This window comes from Tupaia chinensis, unplaced genomic scaffold (assembly GCF_000334495.1).
Source record: "Tupaia chinensis unplaced genomic scaffold, TupChi_1.0 Scaffold000097_1, whole genome shotgun sequence".
Classification (NCBI taxonomy): Eukaryota; Metazoa; Chordata; class Mammalia; order Scandentia; family Tupaiidae; genus Tupaia; species Tupaia belangeri.
Genome location: NW_006159559.1, coordinates 2290435 through 2311836, shown reverse-complemented (window position 1 = coordinate 2311836; position 21402 = coordinate 2290435). Strand labels below are relative to the sequence as shown.

At 35.9% G+C, this 21402-nt stretch overlaps 1 protein-coding gene across 2 annotated transcripts in view; it reads left to right on the top strand.

Annotated features, from left to right (window-relative positions):
- PHIP (PHIP subunit of CUL4-Ring ligase complex) overlaps nt 1-21402 on the top strand; it is a gene marked incomplete at its 5' end in the record, with an annotated part of 157081 nt that overhangs the window by 9187 nt on the left and 126492 nt on the right. For both annotated transcript variants that reach the window (XM_014585861.2, XM_014585862.2), the window contains 2 exon segments: nt 11434-11584; nt 11691-11789. In XM_014585861.2, the coding sequence (XP_014441347.1) occupies nt 11434-11584; nt 11691-11789 (250 nt within the window).

Below are 21402 nucleotides of genomic sequence, written 5' to 3'. Positions count from 1 at the left end.
GAGAAAATAGTTGTGAGAAGATATAAAAAACTAGTTTTATAACTAATTAGATGTTCAAGATAGAAGAATGACATGAATAGCCTAGCTAAGACAGGTCATACTGTTGCCAGACATTAGGTGTATCTTATTTTCATAAGGACTTAACTGCAATCTAGAGGAAAGAATGGCATTTCTGGGTCTCTACAGACAAATCAAGTAATCAGAATGAATGTATTGATTTAACCTCACTTTGAAAAGGTCATTAGAAAGATATCCAGATAGTTTGCCCTGTTTAGGTCCAGAAGAGTTTTTTTCAAGATGAAGGGTCAATATGTAGTATATTTAAAGTAACAGGTAACTCTATGTCAGACGAAGTACTAAGAAATTCATACAGTTTAAATAATGCAGTACTCTATGACTAAGTCCTAAGCTGGTTACTGTTGTAGTCCTAATCATGCAGATGAGTTTATTAGGGTTTAGGTTTAGAAAGTAAATCTTCCCTGTACCTAGTTAGCAAGTGTAAAACCAGGCTGTTTTGACTTGAGATCTTTTTCTAAACTACTGCTTTTTTGTTTGTTTGTTTGAAAACAAATTGAGTAGAGAAGTTCTTTTTTGGAGATTCTGGGTGTGCATGTACATGTCCAACATTTTTCTCAAGCTACTGGATCCAGTACTCAAAGCATACAGTTGGCCATATAGAATCCAGCTGCCTTAACCACCATGCCACGGGCAGGCCCCACCCAGGTCGAGTTCTGTGGACAGTGTATCTGGTGGAATGCAGTGGTTTCTAGATTCTTTCTGTTCTCTTCCAACTGATAACACCTTCCACTGAACTGATACTCACAAAATTTTGTTGGCTCGGGCGCGTGTGCGTGCGTGCCCAAGATCCCGAGAGGAGAATGGAGGAGAAGGGATTGCAGCGTGACCATCTCCCTTGGGGGGGTGATTTCTCACTTTCTGTCTCTCTGTCTCTCTCTCTCTGTCTGGCGAGCGCACGCGCCCTATAGCGAAAACCTCTCCCAAAAAAAAGAAAAATTTTTTGTTGGCTGGAAAGGTTAGCTGTTTATCTGAAGTAGCATACTATGAAACAGATTGGTTTAGTAAATCACTCAAAAAGCTCAGTTTCTTTCCTCTTTCCTTCCTGAGTTCACGTTCTCAGAAGATGATCCTATTATTCAAATCGCAATTGATAATTATAGAAATATTTTACATATACTCTGAGAAAGGTTTATAATTTGGGCCAAGATGGACTGAATGAGCACTTACCTCTGTTTCACAGAAATCTATTGTTCCTATTGTTGAATAGAACCATAGGTCATTTTTTAGATCAGGGGTTAGTAAACTATGGCTGCTGTGGGTAAATCATGCAGGTGACTTGTTTTTGTAAGACTCCAATGTGAGAATGGTTAGATTTTTTAGAGAGTTGTTTAAAACAAAAATGCAGTGAAGATAGCTTAAATATCTAAAATATTTGCTGATTTAAAGAAAATGTTTGCTAACTTTTACTTTAGATGATATATTTTACACAATGGATACTTTTGTTTAGTTCAGATTCTAAACATTAATTATGGATAGTTAATCAGAGATTATAGTTAACATAATTCTCAATTGAGAATGGGTGCAGTGATATGAGAAATTTGAAAGAAAACTCTAGGTAGGGGCCAGCAGGAGGTACAGTGTTTAAGGTGCTAGACTCCCACATGGCCAACTGCAGTTCGAGTACCAGACTCAGTGGCTCGAAACTCAAAGCTGAGTGAGCGTGTGTGTGTGCGTGCGTGCGTGTGTGCATGCGTACATGTGTGTGTGCATTCCCAAAACCCTGAAATGAGAATGGAGAAGGGGATTGCGGCATGGCCGTCTCCTCTGGGGGATCATTTCTCACTCTCTTTCTCCCTCCATTTCTCTGTCTCTCTGGAGAGTGCATATGCCCCATTACCCCATAGCAAAAATCTCTACCCTCCCCCCCAAAAAAGAAAAAGCTCTAATTAGCCTCCTGGACTAGTTAAGTAAAAGAGTGACTCCAAGGTAGGTGGCAGCAAGATTTACATCCATAAAGTGGGCTCATACATTTTAGTGGAAGAGATAAAATATGGTTTGTTCATCAAAAGAGGCATAGATTAAAAAACGCTGAACACTAATAAATACACATTTGAAGAGATTTATTTTTATAATTATAAATCTTGTGTTATTAACCTTTTAGTTTAATCTGATTATATTTTCTAATTCTCTTTATTAATTTTTGTTTTAGAGGTTTTTGCCATAGGGTTTCAACGCTTGCCAGGGAGAGAGAGAGAGGCAGAGACAGTGAGAGGGAAAGTGAGAAATTACCCCACCCCCAACCCCTAGGGATGATGTCCGTGCCTCAATTCCTTTTCTGTTCATTCTCCTCCTGGGATCTTGGGCGCACGTGCACATGTGCCCAGTGTGATTTTTCAGGCTACTAGGTCTGGGACTCCAACTGTGGTTGGCCATGTTGGACTCCAGCAAAGTAACGACTGCGCCATCTCCTGGCCCCTCTACTTTCTAATATTAAATTAAGAGTTTTGAAATGTAATCTTGAAAATACTGAGAAAAATAGTGTTGATCACACTGATTTCCTGTAGCCGTTTTGGGAGAGGGTATTCAGGATTGTTGCTGTGTTGTAGTTTTACCTTTAAAATCTATCCTTAGATTTAAAATGTTCCATTTTACCTATAGGAATTTATGCTTATGTGAATAGCAGTGAAAGTGAACTATGAATTATTTCTCTTTTTCTGGCTCAGTTTTAATGTCTGTATTGAAAACAATTTACAGTATTTTATAACTTGCTTCTATCTTGCACATTGATATGTGTTTGAAGCAATAGGTAGGTAATTTGTGAGGCAGTAGGAGTTAGACTTCCTTGATTTAAATCCCATCCTTCTCATCCAAATATTCTGTGTAATTTTGAGAAGGCTGCTATATCTTTTTGTTTCATAACTTCTTTGTGGAATGGGGATAATATTATCTATCTCTTTGAGTTGTTAAAATAATTGAGTTTTTATGTGTAAAACTTACTGCATTTACCACAAGACCTGGCATTTAGTGTGTAGCCAATATGTGGTAACTGTGTTAGTGCTATTAGTATTTATCACATTTAGTTTTATAATTTGATCATACTTTTTTTATTTTTTGGAGAGGTTTTTGCTATAGGGTGCATGCGCTCTCCAGAAAGAGAGAGACAGAAAGTAAGAAATCACCCTCCAGGGGGGATGGCCATGCTGCATTCCCTTCTCCATTCTCTTGGGATCTTGAGCACACATGCACATGCCTGGCCTGAGTTTAAGCCACCGGGTCTGGGACTCGAACTGCGGTTGACTACATGGGAATATAGCCATTATGCCAACTGCTGGTTTCTGATCATACTTTTTATATGTTGATTATCTTGAAGTTTGAAAGCAAGGATGTAACAGAAAGTAATAAGGATATTAGAAATGAAGGGAATTGAGTTTTTTACCCCCAATAATACCATATAACAGATACTGAGAATCCAAATATAGACTTATGAATAAGGGATTTTATTACACTGTCATTTAAAATGATCCTTTTTAAGAATTTGTTTATTTAACTTTATTTATTTGTTTGTTTGACCAGAGAAGGAAGGGAGAGAGAGAAAGAAAGCAAGCCACCAGGTCTGAGACTCAAACCACAGTCACCCACATGGGAGTCTAGCACCCTTAAACACCACACCACCTACTGGCCTCTAAAATGATCCTTTTAATTATTTACTAGTACAGTAAGTGTTACTTATGTTAAAAACCTTAAGTTGGAAATTAAAAATCATGTATGACTTAGTTATCTTAATTTGTTAAATTTGTTTTTGTTTTACATTTCAAATAATGACCATAGTGACAAGGATTACTATTTATGAAGAATATGAATATGATTAATATATTTGTGAAAAATGTTTAGAAAAAGGCAGTAAAAAATAGTTCTGCTTTGTTTTTAGATATTTAATGTTTACTGTGTGAGAGAGAGATACAAGCAAAAAGATAAATAGCTCCTTTTGTAGTTTATGGAAAAAGAGGGATGAAAAGTATTAAATCATTAACACTTAAATGTATGATCACAAAATGATGCATGAATTAGAAACAAAAAGTCACAAACTGTGCAACCAAGGGAATATGCTTAGACTGAGTAAAGGAAAACATAGGAAGTAATATTGAGGGAAGATCTGCAGCACATAGAAGAGTGTGGGGAAATGCACAACATGGGAAATGCCTGACTGGAGAGAAAGTGTAAATTTTAAGGAACCCGAAAGATTAGTGTGTGTGAAATGTGAAAAGTAAGATACGGGAAGGGGCAGGTGTTAGGGATATGTCACATGAAGCTAGATAAATATGAAGTAACCATCCTTGAATTTCAGGACTTTGTAGACCATGCTAAGGGTTTGGATCTTTATCCAAAGAGTAAGGAAACCTGAAGCATTTTTATTTGGGTGACTTGATCAGATAGGTTTTGGAAAGAACTTTCTAATTGTAATAATAACAGATCTTAATGAGGTGGAAAACATGAGTGGATATGGGAAAGATAAAAGTTTATTGCAAAGATAGTTTGAATGTTAGTTGTAATTACAGAGATATAGGTAGGTGGATTTAAGGATAGGAGGGGAAAATTATTTGGGCTTGGCGACTGCCTGGATATCTCCAAAATGGGATGGGAGGGAGGAATGGGGCGGTATAAAAAATGTGACTCCTTGGTTGCAAGTCTTTTTTTATTTTTGATAGCTTTTATTTTTTTCCACTATAGGGTGCGTGCGCTCGCCAGACAGAGAGAGACACAGAGACAGAAAGCGAGAAATCACCCCCCAGGGGGCATGGTCACGCCATAATCCCTTCTCCTCCATTCTCCTCTTGGGATCTTGGGCACGTATGCACACACGCCCAGCGTGAATTTTAATCCACCGGGTCCAGGATGCGAACCGCAGTTGACTACGTGGGAGTCCAGCGACATAGCCATTATGCTAACTGCTGGTTCCCAAGTCTTTAATGTTAGATTATATGGCGTTGACATTTAGCAGGATAGGGAATAATTTTTGTGGGGAGTGTTGCCATGTGAATCTATGTGTTTATTTTCATACATTGCATGTAGGAGGCTTTGGAATCTAAAGAGATTTGACTTTAAAAGATTGATATATATATGTCCACACTATGGATATAAACATGGGAATCACCAGCTTAAGAATTCAAGGAGAAGAATTTATAGTGAGAAGAGGCTCAGGACATCTTCAATTCAGTGCTGGAAGAAATTTTACCACTTAATGGCTGAGTAGAAGAGGATAAGCTGATAAAGAAGGATAAGGAATGGTTAGAGAGGTAGGGAGAAAGTTGGGAAATATAACTGAAGTTAAGAAAAGATGGTTTGAAATGAAAGAAATGTGCATTAGGGTTAAAGATTACCAAGACATTAAAGAGAGAATGGGAGAGAAAGTGAGACTGACAATGGGCCTTTCTCTAAAAGACACATTTCTGAGCTTAGTTATGGTAGGTAGAACAGCCAAAGTGCAATTCTCTGCAGTGCTAGAAGCAGTATGAGAGAGGGATTTACTTCTCAGATAAAGCTGTGCATATTGGGAATACAAGTATGTGCCCATCATCCTGGCTGCCTGGAAAAGGTTAAGGGAGGATTGAATTGTACTGCAAGATCCTTTTAAGGATGCTTTTTCTTTATCTGTCTTATACACACATATATTAAATTTTAAAAAAATTTAGAAATTTCTGAAAAGGGAGAAACAGGGAAAGTGGTATGGGAGATTTGGGTAAAGAGGGAGGAATATAGAAGTCAGGCAAGATTTTCTTTTTCTTTTTCAGAAGAATTATTTATTTAATTTAATTTGTTATTATTTTTAAATTTGACCAGAGAGAGAGAGGGAAGGTGAGAAAAGAAGCCATCAGGTCCGGGACTTGAACTGCTGTAGGCCATGTGGGAGTCCAGTGCTCCAACCACCATACTACTTGGTGGCCCTGGATTTTAATTTTTTTCTGAGGAGGAAGCAAGTTGAGTATATTTAAATGTAGATATAGCTGTCATAATGAGCTAATGGAAGGGGAGTTAGTGCACACACAGGAATGTGAAGACTAATTTATAGTGTATGATGCCTGTGAATTTGGACAAATTAGGATTCAAAGAATAATGGAACAGATTGAGTCTTAGATATTAACAGGGACAGTTATGCTAATAAGAGACAATAGGTACAGATTTGTAAGTAGATTTATATCAATAGATGTGATGATGAGACAGCTTCATCTCCTTCCTACCCCGATATAAAGTAGGCTAGGTCATCTGTTAAGAAAATGAGGAGTGGGGAAGAGAGCTCTGAGGAGTTTTTCTCTTGGGAAAGAGAGCATAATGTGGAGCATTATTTGGTAATATGTTTCAGTCGCTCTTTCCAGAGAGACCTTTTATGGTGGTATCTCAGGGACTGCTAAGAGTAAACAAACTGGTAGGCATTGTGTGAGATGTATTCCCTGATGCCAAAGCATACAGTGTACCTGTGCTTTTTATCTATTTGTCTGAAATTTTTTGAATACTTGTTCTGTGTCCTTTTTTTTTTTTTTTAAAGAGAGACAGACTGAAAGTGAGAAATCACCCTCCAAGGGAGATTGTCACGCTGCAAATCCCTTCTCTTCCATTCCCTTCTCTGGATTTTTGGGGATGTGTGTACACATAAGCCCCTCATGAGTTTCAAGCCGCTGAATTGGGACTCAAACCGTGGTCGACTATGTGAGAGTCCAGCGGCATAACCATTCTGTCATCTGCTGGTCCCTGTTCTGTGTTTTTAAAATGTGTTTTAAAAATCATCAGAATAAAGGATAATACCATATAAATAAAATTTAGAATATTTTGACTGCATCTATTTTTATGTTCTTGTACTAGTGTTAGCAAAATGTTTTGAGTTTTTTGGGAGTGAGGGAAGTGGGTAGTTTCTGCATATTCTCATGTGTTTATTTTTTTATCAATTTATTAAGTGCTTAACTTTAAGTAGTGTATTAGGTACCAGGTAGATAGAAGTAAACAAGGTCTAATCCCATGTCTTAACACAGTACACAGACAAGTAAAGCTGGTATTTTATTATAGTGCAGGGGGTCTTAGGAGCAATCCAAACACAGCAAATAATGGTAAGCCTATCTGTGTGTTTCTTTGGGAAAGAGGATTGTAGTTACCATTAGATTCCCTGTGAGGTCTGGATATCAAGATATATTAAGAACAATTAATATGATCTGATAAATAATGCAAAGTGTAAGGGGGATGAAGAAACATTTGAGAAGGTGTATAATACTTGGGAACACAAAGATAGGATGTCCAGAAAATGGGGCAGAGGCGGTATGAATAGGTAGAAGGCATAGGCTGAGACAGGAAGAAGAATGAGGTATAGAGGTGGGTTGGTAAAGAGAAGATTGCCTGCAGATAAGTCATGAGGAGTTTAAGAACTAAAAGTATCTCTTAATTTTCAAATGAAACTTGATTTTGAAAAATTGATAATCATAAATCATCAAAGAAAGATATAGCCATTGACAAAGTAGATTCATAATATTCCACTTACTTTTTTTGAGAGAGAGATTTTTGCTATAGGGCACATGCGCTTGCCAGAGAGACAGAAACAGACAGACTGGAAGTGAGAAGTTACCCCCCAGGGCTGCAGTCCCTTCTGCGTTCTCCTCTTGGGATTTTGGGGACTCATGCACACGTGCCTAGCGTGAGTTTTAAGCTGCCCGGTCTGGGACTTGAACCATGGTGTACTACATGGGAGTCCAGTGATGCGATCATTTCGCCATCTGATGCGATCATTTCGCCATCTGCTGGTTCCATTTCACTTATTTTTATTTATTTATATATATACACACATATTTATATACATATATGTATGTATGTATACACATTTAGTTTTTGCTATAGGATGTCTGTGCTTGCTGGAGAGAGAAAGAAAAAGTGATAAATCACCCCCATTACTCTGTAATCCCTTCTCCATTCTCTTGGGATTTTGGCCATTCACACGTTCCCGTAATGTTTTTCTTTATCTTTTCTTTTTAATTTGTTAAGAGAGATTTTTGCTATTGGATTTATGCACACCCAGAGAGAGAGAAAAAGAAAGAGTGAGAAATCTCTTCCCAAGGGGGATGGCCATGTGGCAGCCTTTTCTTCATTCTTGGGATTTGGGGCACTCACGTACACATGCTCAGTGTGAGTTTCAAGCCACTGAGTCAGGGGCTCAAACTGTGGTTGGCCATGCAGGAGTTCAGTGCCATAACCATTATGCCATCTTCTGGTTTCCCCATAGTGTTTTGTTTTTTTTTTTAAAGAATTATTTTATTTAACTTTATTTATTATCATTGTTATTTTTCCAGTTTGATCAGAAAGAGAGAGAGGAAGTGAGAAAGCAAACCACCAGGTCTGAGACTTGAACCATGGTCGGCCATGTGCGAGTCCAGCGCCCTTAACCACCATGCCACTTGCCAGCCCCATGCCCATAGTGTTTTTTAAGTTGCTAGCCAGTACTTGAACCATATAGTTAGCCATGTGGAATCCAATCACCTTACCGACCACACCACCTGCTGACCATCTATTTTCTTTTAATTTTAAAAAATAATTACTCAATTTTATTTATTGTTATTTTTTAAAAATTTACTATAGGGCATGCATGCTCACCAGGGAAGGACAGAGAAAGAGACTGAGAGTGCGAAAGTGAGAAAGCAAGCCACCAGGCCTGGGACTTGACCCATGTTCGGCCATGTGAAAGTCCAACACCTAAACCACCACGTCACCTTGTCGGCCTACCTTTTGTTTATTTTTAATTGCCAGAGGGCAGGTGCCCTTGAGATAGAGAGTTCAAGAGGGAGAAAGTACCCCACGAAGGGAGTGTGATCACACCACAGTCCTTTCTCTATCCAGTGGCAATCCTGGGAATGTATACATATGTACCTGGCATGGTTTTCAAGCTGCTTTGGTCTGAACACAGACTGTGGTTGGCCATATGGTATCCAGTTCCCTTAACAACTAGGCTACAGGACTGACCCCATAGTATTTTATTAAAAGATATATTTGGCAGTATAGATTTCCAGGTCACTACCTGAAAATATATTTTGTCAGAATATGATTAAACAGGACATCACAAGACTTAATTAATAGGCTTTATTTTGTTAAGGTAAAATTTTTAAAAGGAATTTTGATTAAGAAGTTGCATAATAATTAGCATAAGCAAGTTTAGAACTAGAAGGGAACCTAAACTTAAACTTTATTTTTAAGTAAATTATTTTGGGGTAGTTAGAACTATAAATGTAGTTTAAAAACATATTTTGGTATACTTTTTTCTAAATGCTTTTCTGTTTTATTTAATTAATCATACTAGTGTTTCCTAAAGTCTGTTCTGAGTGAGTATGATATTATTAGGGGAAAGGGATTCTGTAGCTAGGCACTAAATAAGTTTGAGAAATTATGGTTTAAAAATGGAATAGATTTATCTCAGAATTTCTGAGGCATTAAAGTCAGTGTGCTTTTTGAATCTCCAAAAAGCACAGGGATGTAGTATGTATCATTTGTATTATGCATGCTCTATTTATATCCCCCTTTTCAGAAGTTTTTGTTCATTTAGGATTTATTGACAACATGCTATATGCCTGTTTTAAATTGTCTTACCAAGTTGTAACAATATGGTTCTGTGTTATCTTCACAACAGGAGTGTATTAAGATAAAGAGTAAGATAGAGTCCTCTTACTGGCTTCAGTTTAGAAGAATGAGTATTGCTAACTTTTAGAAATTTCATTTTTGGTCTCTTGCAGGTAGGGTTTAACAGATGCTGCAAGGTGGAATGAAATGATTTAACTCCTCACTCCCCCCAGCCCCCTGTCAGTTTTATCATAATGAATTTATTTAAAAATTGCTATTGTTTGGTGAACTTGTATAGCAATTCTTAAATTTCTTGATCTCAGAACCTTTTTACACCAAAAACGTTATTGAGGTTTCTTTGTGTATGTGAGTTATAATTTACTGGCATTTACCATACTAGAAACTTAACATTTAACATTTTAGAAACACATTAAATAATATAGTAAACTTATCTCATGTTAATATATTTACATGATATTCTAATGACATTTTCTAAAATCTGTGAGGAGAGTGGCATTGTTTTATGTATTTGTGCAGTTTGAAAGTCTGGCATTAACAGAAGACAGTTACATTCTCATGTATGCATTCAGTCTGTTGTGACATGACATGTCATATGGCCTCTGGAATCATTGTTCGCTTGTAAGAAAATGAGAGTAAAAAAGGTGACATCTTAGTATTATTCAGTTTTTTCCCAAGTAACCTCCAGAGGTCCCAAGACAGACTTTGAGAATAGTTAAGTTACAGTATTTGCTTACTACAGTGGAAATTTGTTTTGTAACTTGATATCTAGATATAAAATGATAAAATAGTATATTTTTTGTTTTAATTTTGCTTAGATTACTACTTGAATTTATTTACTTACTAAGACATTAGGTATTAAAAATCATAACATTGTATGTTATGGCTTATGATAGCATAAATTAAGCAATAGTGGCTTTTTTTGTTTTGTTTTGTTTTGTTTTTTGAGAGGTTTTTGCTATATATAGAGTGCATCTGTTTGTCAGAAAAACAGAGAGAGGCAGAGGGACAGAAAGTGAGAAATCACCCCCCAGGGGTGATGGCCACATCACAATCCCTTTTCTTCTGTTCTCCTCTCAGGATCTTGAGCACTCATGCACATGCACCTGGTATGAGTTTAAGCCACTGGGTCCAGGACTCAAATCATGGTCCACTGCATCGGAGTCCACCGACATAATCATTATGCCAACTGCTGGTCCCAAATTAAGCAATAGTTTTAAGTTGTGCCAAAAATGCTCCGACTTTATAGTTAGGTAGATTTACTTTATAAGTTGATACTTGTTTAAAAGTTTGAATTTTGCCTTTTACTCTCTGAGGTTTTTGTTAAATAAATTATAAAGTTTAAATAGATGTATTCAAGTTTATAAATTGGGTAATAAGAATATAAGCTATTCTATTTAATTTTATTAGTTATTTGGGAGATTTTCTTTATGGTAGAAAGGCTCGAAATAGTTGGATTTTTTTTGGTTCTTTGAAGTTTTTCAAAATTAAAATGCCAAAGTGAAATGTACCATTTTTGATTATATGCTATGTTTTTTAGTGTTTCCATTGGCTAGCATGTATTTATAATTTGCTACATTAGATTATGTTAATTTTTGGCATTTTTTTCCCTTCTTTGTGGTTTAAATGATAGCTCCGGTAACTTTTATTCTATGAATCAAGTAGTTTAACAATAAATGTGAACTCCCCACCCTCCAAATAAAATGAATGTTAACTAGCCAGAATAGATTATGTAATTTTAAAAGTGTTTCACTTAACATAAATAATATATTTTTTATTCATCACATTTTTCTTTATTCATCTTTTACATAATAGGTGAAATATTATAGACATTTAGCACCTGATCACTTGCTGCAGATATGTCATCGACTAGGACCTCTTCTTGAACAAGAAATTCCTCAGAGCGTTCCTGGTGTGCAAACTTTATTAGGAGCTGGAAGACAGTCCTTGCTACGCACAAATAAAAGTATGAAAAAATTTTAATAGGATTTAGACAATCAATTTTGTTTGAATGTTTTGGCAATGTTTTTGCATTTTATCTTTTTATGTATAAAAATATGTGTGTTTAATAGGCTGCAAGCATGTTGTGTGGAAAGGATCTGCTCTGGCTGCATTGCATTGTGGAAGACCACCTGAGTCTCCAATTAACTATGGTAGCCCACCCAGCATTGGTGAGTTGTTTTAAGTTTGCCACATAGTTGATATCTTAGTAAAGAGCTTTTGAAAATAAAAGGTATTTTAGTTCTATCAGAGAACTTTATATTATGTACTTTAGCATTCAATGAGGAAAAAACTGTCAGATTTTTGTCTTGTGATAGTACCTTTACTAGTGAAGAAGTCATAATGTATAATTGTTTTATTTATTTATTTATTTTTTGCAGAGGTTTTTGCTACAGGGCGCATGTGCTTGCCAGACAAACAGAGACAGAGAGACAGAAAGCAAGAACCCCCCCCCCCTGCCACCTCCAGGGGGGATGGCCATGCTGCAATCCCTTCTCCTCCATTCTCCTCTCGGGATCCTGGGCATGCATGCACACGCACCCGGCGTGAATTTAAGCCACCAGGTACGGGACGCGAACCGCGGTCGACTACGTGGGAGTCCAGCGACATAGCCATTATGCTAACTGCTGGTCCCATAATATATAATTATTGATTGCACTGCAATATTGATTAATCAACCTAATGGGCCATTTTAATTCAGAATAGTTATATGTGGTAGAAAATAACAATAGTATAGCTCTCTTAAGAATCACAGTGTATTATTTGGCTTTAAAGTTTTCAAAGAAGGAAAACTGATGGAGACAGGTCTTTCTCTTGAAATACTTCTAGATCCATCCCTTTTTCTCTATTACTGGGCTCTTTTCTTACGTTGATTAATGCCCAACTAGTCTTGTTGCTTCTACTGTCTGTGTCCCTTCCAGTATATTGTGTAAAACTGTAATATTAATCTTACTCAATTCTACCTTACCTTTGTCACTCTCCTGCTTAAGGTAGTATAAAGAGACTAGTTAAGATATTGCAGTGATAGTGTACAATTCCTGTCTTTCAGGAGTCCTTAATATTTTAATCAGTTTCCTTTTTTCCACTGTCACCTAGATGGGATTGTTATTTTCTTTCTGTTCAAGCTATCTAAATTTTACTTCTTCCTTTTCTGGATAGGTATTATATTGCTATTTATTATAGTTTTGTACACTTCATTTAGTGTGTGTATGTGTGTGTTTTACTTTCGAGGTTCTTGTTTCCTTTTATTTTCCATATTTCTTAAGTAACTTAGAAGTGGCTTTAGAAAGATACAGTATGACATTGGTGTTGTATATGGAGTGTTTAGTCCTTTACAGAGTTACTGATGCAGTTGGATTTAAATCTACTTTCTAATTGAAGATCTCTTTTTTTCTGGTTGTTTTTAAGATTTCTCTCTTTCTCTTTGATTTTCTGCAGTTTGACTATGGTACAACTTGTCAATTTCTTTTTATTTACCTTGCAAAAAATTTATTAGGTTTCTTGAGGTTGTAATGTCATTTGTTGACACCTAAAAGTTCTTAGCCATTGTCTTTTAGAATAATCTCTCTTCTCTATTTTTTCTCTTCTCCCCTAGGACCACAGTTAAATAATTTCTGTAGTTTCTCACTTTATTCTCTATGTAACTTCTTTTATGTTAACTTTTTTTTTTTCTTTTTTGTGATGCATTCTGGATCATTTCTCCTGACTTACTTTCCAAAGGTATCTTTTGTGATATTTGCATGGGGGTGGGGGGGTAAACCTGTAAACATGAATGATCATTTCTTTTGCTAACATATGACTGTCTTGGTTTTCTCTTTGATTTTCTGCAGTTTGACTATGGTACAACTTGTCAATTTCTTTTTATTTACCTTGCAAAAAATTTATTAGGTTTCTTGAGGTTGTAATGTCATTTGTTGACACCTAAAAGTTCTTAGCCATTGTCTTTTAGAATAATCTCTCTTCTCTATTTTTTCTCTTCTCCCCTAGGACCACAGTTAAATAATTTCTGTAGTTTCTCACTTTATTCTCTATGTAACTTCTTTTATGTTAACTTTTTTTTTTTCTTTTTTGTGATGCATTCTGGATCATTTCTCCTGACTTACTTTCCAAAGGTATCTTTTGTGATATTTGCATGGGGGTGGGGGGGTAAACCTGTAAACATGAATGATCATTTCTTTTGCTAACATATGACTGTCTTGGTTAAAAATTTCGATAATATAATTTTATTATAATAAACAGCCATTGAAAGCAGAAGGAATTTGAAACACCTGGGTATTATTTGTACTTAAAAAAATACTGAGGGGTAGAAATAAGGAGAAAGTAAAATATAGGAGTTCTCTCTTATAGAGAAAACATATCCTCTCTTTGAAAATCACAGGTCCACATAATAAGGGTATATGTTAGCTTGTTCTTTTAATACATGATCAGGCAACCCTATGGTATGCAATAGAAGTATGAGAATAATTGATGCAGGTAACTTTTCCTCTTAATGTTTGCTGTCTCAGTGATGACGTGTGCCTAGTACTGTTCTAAGCTTTTCTGTTTGTTTTCTCTTTTAAAGCCTTTAATAGTCTATAGGTAGGAACTGTTGTTATTATTTTGCAGAGAAGGAAACTGAGGCATGGAAAGGTTTGGTAACCTGACCAAGATCCCATTTTCAGTGAGTCCTGAAACCAGGATTCAATCCAGACTGTTTGACTCTTCTATGCTGTTTTTTATTCTCAATAAGCTAAACTGTTGAATAATAACACTTAACTATTCAAGAAAATTGGTGTTAGTCATTTTTTTAGAAAAGGATACCAAATAAGTGTAAAATCATAAGCTATTTTAGGCCAGATCACTGATGATCATAACAGTAAATACTGCTGATAGGCACATAGGAAATATAAATATAGCAAAAATACTTTAGTATTTTTGGTTTAATATAGAAACATTACTGGTTCATTTAGGTAACAGTTAAATTGCCAAAAAGGTAAATTTTGTACCTTTCTACAATAAAAGACTTTATTTTTAAGGTTTAAAATGAACATCCCCCCCCCCCTTCAGATTTTTAGGAAAGTCGTAATTCTTTGTATTGAGAAAAAATATATACAACAAAACCAATTTTATCTACTTCTATATTAATTGTACTTATATATATTGGGTCATTGAAAAAGTCGTGACGCACTTTTCTATGCAAAAATGCATCAGAATTTTTCAGATGACCCAGTATATTTTGAAATTATAAAGAGAAGTTGACCTGAGCAAATGACTCTATGTAGTTATAGTTCAGTGTCATATCTTATTCCCCCTGTTGTGCAGTTTGTCTCATTGCTGTAAAGTTGCAAATAAGGTGATGATGGAAAGAAAAAGTTCATCAGACTTCTTGGCAGAATACTTTGTGTGCGTATTGATACAAGGTATTATTCCAAGCTATCTCAGAGTACAAGTAGAAGAGTCTTTAAAAAAATATAAATGAACCTCTTCCATGAAATATTATCTGAAAATTTCCAAATATAGGAAAAATATGAATGCTTTGGGGCCAGCAGGTGGTATAGTGGTTGAGGCACTGGACTCCAACATGGTCAACTGCTGTTCCAGGCCTGGACCCTGCTGCTTGAAACTCACGTTGGGTATTTGTACGTGTGTGCCCAAAATCCCAGTTGGAGAATGTAGGAGGGGCGATTGTGCCGTGACTATCCCCTTGGCTGATGTTTTCTTGCTTTCTCTCTCTCTGTCTCTTTCTGTCTCTCTGGCAAATGCACATACCTGACAACAAAAATCTCTTTCTTAAAAAAAGAAAAAAACCGGGACCAGCAGTTAGCATAATGGCTATGTCCCTGGACTCCCATGTAGCTGACCACAGTTTGAGTACTGGACCCAGTGGCTTAAACTAAAGCCGGACGCATGCGCATGCATGCCCAAGATCCAAAGAGGAGAATGGAGGAGAAGGGATTGCAATATGGCCGTCCCCCCTCGGGGGGAATTTCTCACTTTCTGTTTCTCTGTCTCTCTCTGTCTTTCTGGTGAGTGCATGCACCCTATAGCAAAACTGGTGAGTGCATGCCCCCTATAGCAAAAACCTCTTCAAAAAAAAAAAAAAAAAAGAAAGAAAGAAAGAAAGAAAAAAACATGATTGTGGGACCCGATGGTAGTATAGCAGCAAGAGATGATGCTTTGTGAGGCTGACCTGTATAGGAAGGTTCTGGATTTGCATATGGAAACTTCCCTGAGTATGGTGTACATACTCATGTCCATGATCAGGGGCTAGCTGAGTTCGAGAGTAGATAGATCATGGTGTGAATATCCCGTTGGGATGCTATCTCTCTCTCTTTGTCTTCATTCTTTTGTTGATTCCTTTGCCATTTTCTGTCTGGCTAACTTTAAAATTTTTCTTTGTTTTTCCTTGGTCAGTTTGGTGTTACCAAGTATCAAAGGAAGAAAAACCTTTTTAACATTTTGGCTTTTATAAAGATATAAATTTAAGTGTTTAAGATAAATCACAAATATTCAGATTTTGACACATTTTTGATATATTTTTTTTTAAATTAACCTTGAATTTGAAAATTTGCCTGGATAGTCAGTGTTATACCTCTCACACAGTTTCCTATCTTAAAATTTTACATTATTTGTTACATTTCTCAAAACTACAACCATGGTTGACCACATGGGGAGTCCAGCACCTTAACCACTACTTCACCTGCTGGTTCCTCTGCTCTAGCCTTTTCACTTGGTTGTGGCTATTTATTTGCCTTTTTTGTTCCACTATACTCTTAGGTCCTACAGGACAGTGATTAATTTTGTTTTATTGTTCTTTATAGGTCCAGCTCCCCAGTATTAGTAAATATTAAATGAAAAAGCAGTAGGAAATTAATGTAATTGATAGTCTGGGGTGAGACTTTACAAGTGGTTAAGGAGATAAACGGAAATAGTAGGAAAAGGAGAAAGATTTTGTCTAGGGATAGTTTTGAGATAAGTAGGGCAAAAACCCAGAAGTTGATTTGTAAGAAATTAAGGTTTATGGGGACCAGCAGATGGTATAATGGTTATGTTGCTAGACTCCCACGTAGTCGACTTTGGTTTAATTCCCAGACCTGGTGACTTAAAACTCATTCTGGGCACATGCATATGCGTGCCCAAAATCCCGAAAGGAGAATGGAGCAGAAAGGATTGTGGTGTGGCCATCTTCCCTGGGGGATGTTTCTCCCCCTCTGTCTCCCTGTCTCTTTTTGTCTCTCTGACAGTCTCATGAACCCTATAGCAAAATCTCTCTTTAAAAAAAAAAAAAATTGGACCAGCAGTTGGCATAATGGCTATGTTGCTGGACTCTCATGTAGTTGACCACAGTTTGAGTCCTGGACCCAGTGGCTTAAACTCACGCTAGGCACATGTGTGTATGTGCCCAAGATCCCGAGAAGAGAATGGAGGAGAATGGCTGGGGGGGAGTTTTCACTTTCTGTCTCTCTCTCACTTATTTCTGTGAGGTGCCGGGCCCTAAAAGAAAAACCTCAAAAAAAAAAAAAAATTAAGGTTTATGAGTGAACTGGGTTTTATCAGTTTATAATATTTTTTAAAATAATTATTTTATTTAGCTTTATTTATTTATTTAAATATGACCCAAGAGGGACAAAGCAAGAGAGAGAGAGAGCAAGAGAGAGGGAAAGTAAGAAAGCAAGCTGCCAGGTCTGGGACTTGAACCGCAGTCGGCCGTGTGGGAATCTAGTGCCATTAACTAACATGCCACCCGCTGGCCCCTCCTCAGTTCATTACATTTGGAATACCTGTACCACTTAAGAATCCAATTGGTCTTGTCTCAGTGTTTCTTATCCTGTTTTATTTTATTATATACTTATGCATCCCAAATGCTTTCTGCTTCCTAGTTCTTAATGTAAATTGTGAATATTGAACTAGAATTGATTCTCGGAGTAAGAGACCCAAGGCTGCAAAGTGCTTTCCAGTGCTCTAGAACCTTCTTTAGTAATGTTTTTCAGAAGCAAAAAGACGAAAGATTGTATCACTCTGTTATTTCTAGCTTGTAACTCCTTCCCTATGCAAGAGATTCATGAATGTGTACATGGCATAGCAGCATTTACTTTCAAAGGTATTTAATGAATTTTTGATACTGTCTTCTTTCTTACTGCCTTGTCATCATTAAACCTGTGTTTTGGTATATCCTGTTTTCGGATATAGTTTATTTTGTATTTATCTATGATATTCAACTTTGCTTCAGTAGTAAGTGGACATAGATGGTGGAGTTCAGGAAAGAAGAGACCTTAAAATCATTTTTAAGATTAAATTTGGACATTCATTTAATTTACATTTAATCTTGTGAAAAATATCATAATACATAAAGCAGTCGTTTGTGGTCATTTTGTTTGAATTTTTTTTTATTTTTTATTTATTTATTTTTTTACCGTATTGGCAAGATAAGCTTTTCATCTATAGCTGTTCCTATCTCATCTTTTTGGGTGTTTTGTCTAGGGATTTTCATACCTTTGTTGTTGTACTTGTGCTGGTTAAGTTTGGCAGTCTTGATAGGTGGGGTTAAGGAGTTTTGAGGAACCTGTTTCTTAAATATGTTTAAGTATAAGGAACCAGCTTTGCCATGAAAAATAGCTTTGTTACCCAAACATCCAGTTAATGCTAGGAAGTTAAAGGAAGTCTTAGATCTTACCTATCACCTATATTTAGTGATTTTGTGATTCTAGGAGAAAAACTATCGTTTGAACAAAGGCAGCAAGGGATTACTTAAAACTAGATGAAAATCTTTGAAAACTCTTGTCTTCACTTTCAGTGTTATGATATACCACATTTCTAATAGTATATTTTAGTTATCCAATAGTTGGTAATTTCTTAACATATCTTCAGTCAGAAAACTTTCCTCCAGACCCTTAGGATTATTGTTCCCCCATATATGTCTTATGTAATTATTAGAAAAATTGTTTATTTAATATTGTTGTAGGTCTGTAAGATTTAACAGATAATTTTTAATGTACACAGTCATTATGTAAATTAACGACTGGGATGTGTTCTGAGAAATGCATCATTGGGTAATTCGTTATCGTATAAACATTATAGAATGTACTTACCCATAGAACCTAGATGGTATAGCCTACTACACACCTGGGCTATGTGATACTGTTTATGTGCTCCTTTTAAGGGCCACCATTATCTATGTGATCTTCTGTTGACGGAAATTTTATTTGGTGCATAACTCTAACAGTTAGCATGTAACTTTTACATAAAAAAATAATATTCTGTGGAATATTTCTTTCTGTTCACTTGTTCTTTGTCTAATAACATTCTCTATTTAGTCTTGGTCCCTTCCTTCTTTCTATTCACACCATACTTTATCCCTAATTAGATAATCCCTACTTATCACTTATTTAAGTACACTTAATCTAATACTGTTTTCTCAGTAATTATTTTTTATTTTAGAATTCGTTTTCTCCTGCCAGTTCATTCCACTATTCTAGTCATAGTTTTGATCTTTCAAGTTTTATTATTTGTGTTTTTGTGTAATCATTTCCAACTTTTTTTTGTCTTAGTGTTTGTTTTTTAATCTTTTCCCTGAATAAACATCTTCATATTTCTGTTTAGAGTTTTGTTTTTTTTTTAACTTCCCTCACCTTACTCGTCCCCGTATTTCATTTCTTTGTCTTGAAAACAGGTTAGCTGTGAGTCTGACGATGTGTTTGCATTTTTGTTTCTTAGGGAAATAAAGTTAATGTTCATTATGCCAAAATATCTACTATATCAAATATTTATTTATTTATTTTGCTTAAATTTCTTTTCTAATTATGGTTGACCAAAAAAGGGGGCAAGACTTTGAAGAATGACAGTTTCCTTAGGTGAGTTTAAATTGTTGCTCTTGTAGCTGTTTTAAGTTCTTTTGTATATAAAAGGGTAAAATTTGTTTTTTGGTAATAGACATAGTTAGGGCTAACCTGTACTTGTTTGGTGTATCTGGCAAGCAATTCCAGTAGTAATTAGGAAGCTCTAGCCATTTTCTCTTTTAGGTTGCATCACATATTTTCCCAAAGTGATTAGTGGGTTTGAAGCTTAATTTTCTCATCTGTGTAAGTGAGGCAGATCATATTATCTTCTCATAAGGTCTCTGACTTTTTATTTTGAGTTTCATCATGGACCCTTAGAAGTTAAGGATTTGAAAATCTTCCTAGACATTTTAAAAAATCAACAAGTCCATATTAACACTGAGTAGATATTTATAAAATCAGAGCATTAATTTGTTCAGCTTCCTGAGGAAGCTTCAGGAGTCGGTGGGGAATGGTCTCCCATTAAATCTTTTGAAAAGTAAATTAAAAACTTGTAGGACTGCCTTATAATCTGCTAGTTAAGGAAGCCAGATCCCGGGTTTGAATCCTGGGCCCAGCAGTTTGATAAACACACTAGGTGCATTTGTGTACATGCCCCAAATCCTGAAAGAGTGGAGAACGGAGGAGAAGGGATTGTGTTGTGACCCTGCCCTATTGAGGGTGCTTTCTCCCCGCTCTAGTGAGCACACATGCCCTTTGATAATTAAAAAAAACCCCAAAACGTAAGTTAGATTCATTTTGATGGCATATAAAGATTTAGTTGTTTAGGTAGAGTTCATATGGTTGTTAGTATAATATACATTTGAGTTTGCAATTTTTCTTTTTGCTTTTCATAGCAACTCTTAAGATATACCTACTTTATTAACAAAGAATTGGAAGCTTAGAGAGGTAGTAAGTAATTCAGTTATATTTCTGGTTATTCTGTTTAAAATCTTATGTATTTAGCTTTATATCACATTTATATAGCACCTTTTTTGCCTTCTCTATAAAATTCTTTATGTAGTAATACTGTACCAGCTGTGTCTGTTAACTGATTTGGGTATAGTAGTCTTTCGAATTAATGCCTCGGTATGTGATCTCCAGAAAAAATGAAACAAGGTATTCTTTTGATTTATATATTGCTAGGTAAATACTTAAATTTGGGAATAGATATTCAGTTTTTGAGAAAAACCTTAGGAATTTTGGGATCAAACTGATTTAATTTTTTTTTTCTCAAGCACTTTGATTTCTTTTGAAAAGTCAGTTTTTGCTTTAATTTTATTATTTCCATTCTCTTCTCATTGTGGTCAGAAAAGAAAACTGCACTAAATATCCCAAAACAAATCTTATTATATTATCCCTTTCTTCTTAAAAACCTGAAACCTATTATTACTGGAATTTAGACCAAAATACCTAACATAGCTTAGAAAGCACTCTGCACTCTGCCCCATACCTTTTCTGTCTCTTTATCTTGAAACGTCCCCTTCTGTGCTCTGTGTGCTAGTCATACCTAAGTTCTCTATGCTGCCTGACTGCTATACGCTTTTCATCCTCAGGCCGTTACTCATGCTCTTCCCTCCATCTGAGATACACTGCCTTCCCATCAACATTCTTTGTTCATTGTTTGGATATTAGTTTAAATGCCAGTTTTTCAGAGATGTCTGCTCAGACTCCCTGATGATTTCCCTGCCCCTCAGTAGGTTTAGAACCTTTTGCTGTATATTTCAAGATTTCCCTGTACCTTCTACTTGATAACACTTATCATTGTTGTAAGTGCTTGTTTCATGTCTTTCTTCCCTGCTAGACTGCAATCTCCATGATGGTAAGTACAGTGTCTTTTCTTACTCCCTGTTAAACCCCCTAGCCCATACTTGCCTCATATAGGTGCTCTATAAATGTTTGTTGACTCAAAATTGAATGACTAAAATGTTTGACATAAAACAAAACTACCTGACTTTGAATATTTTCTATTTAAAAGAATAATTTTTTA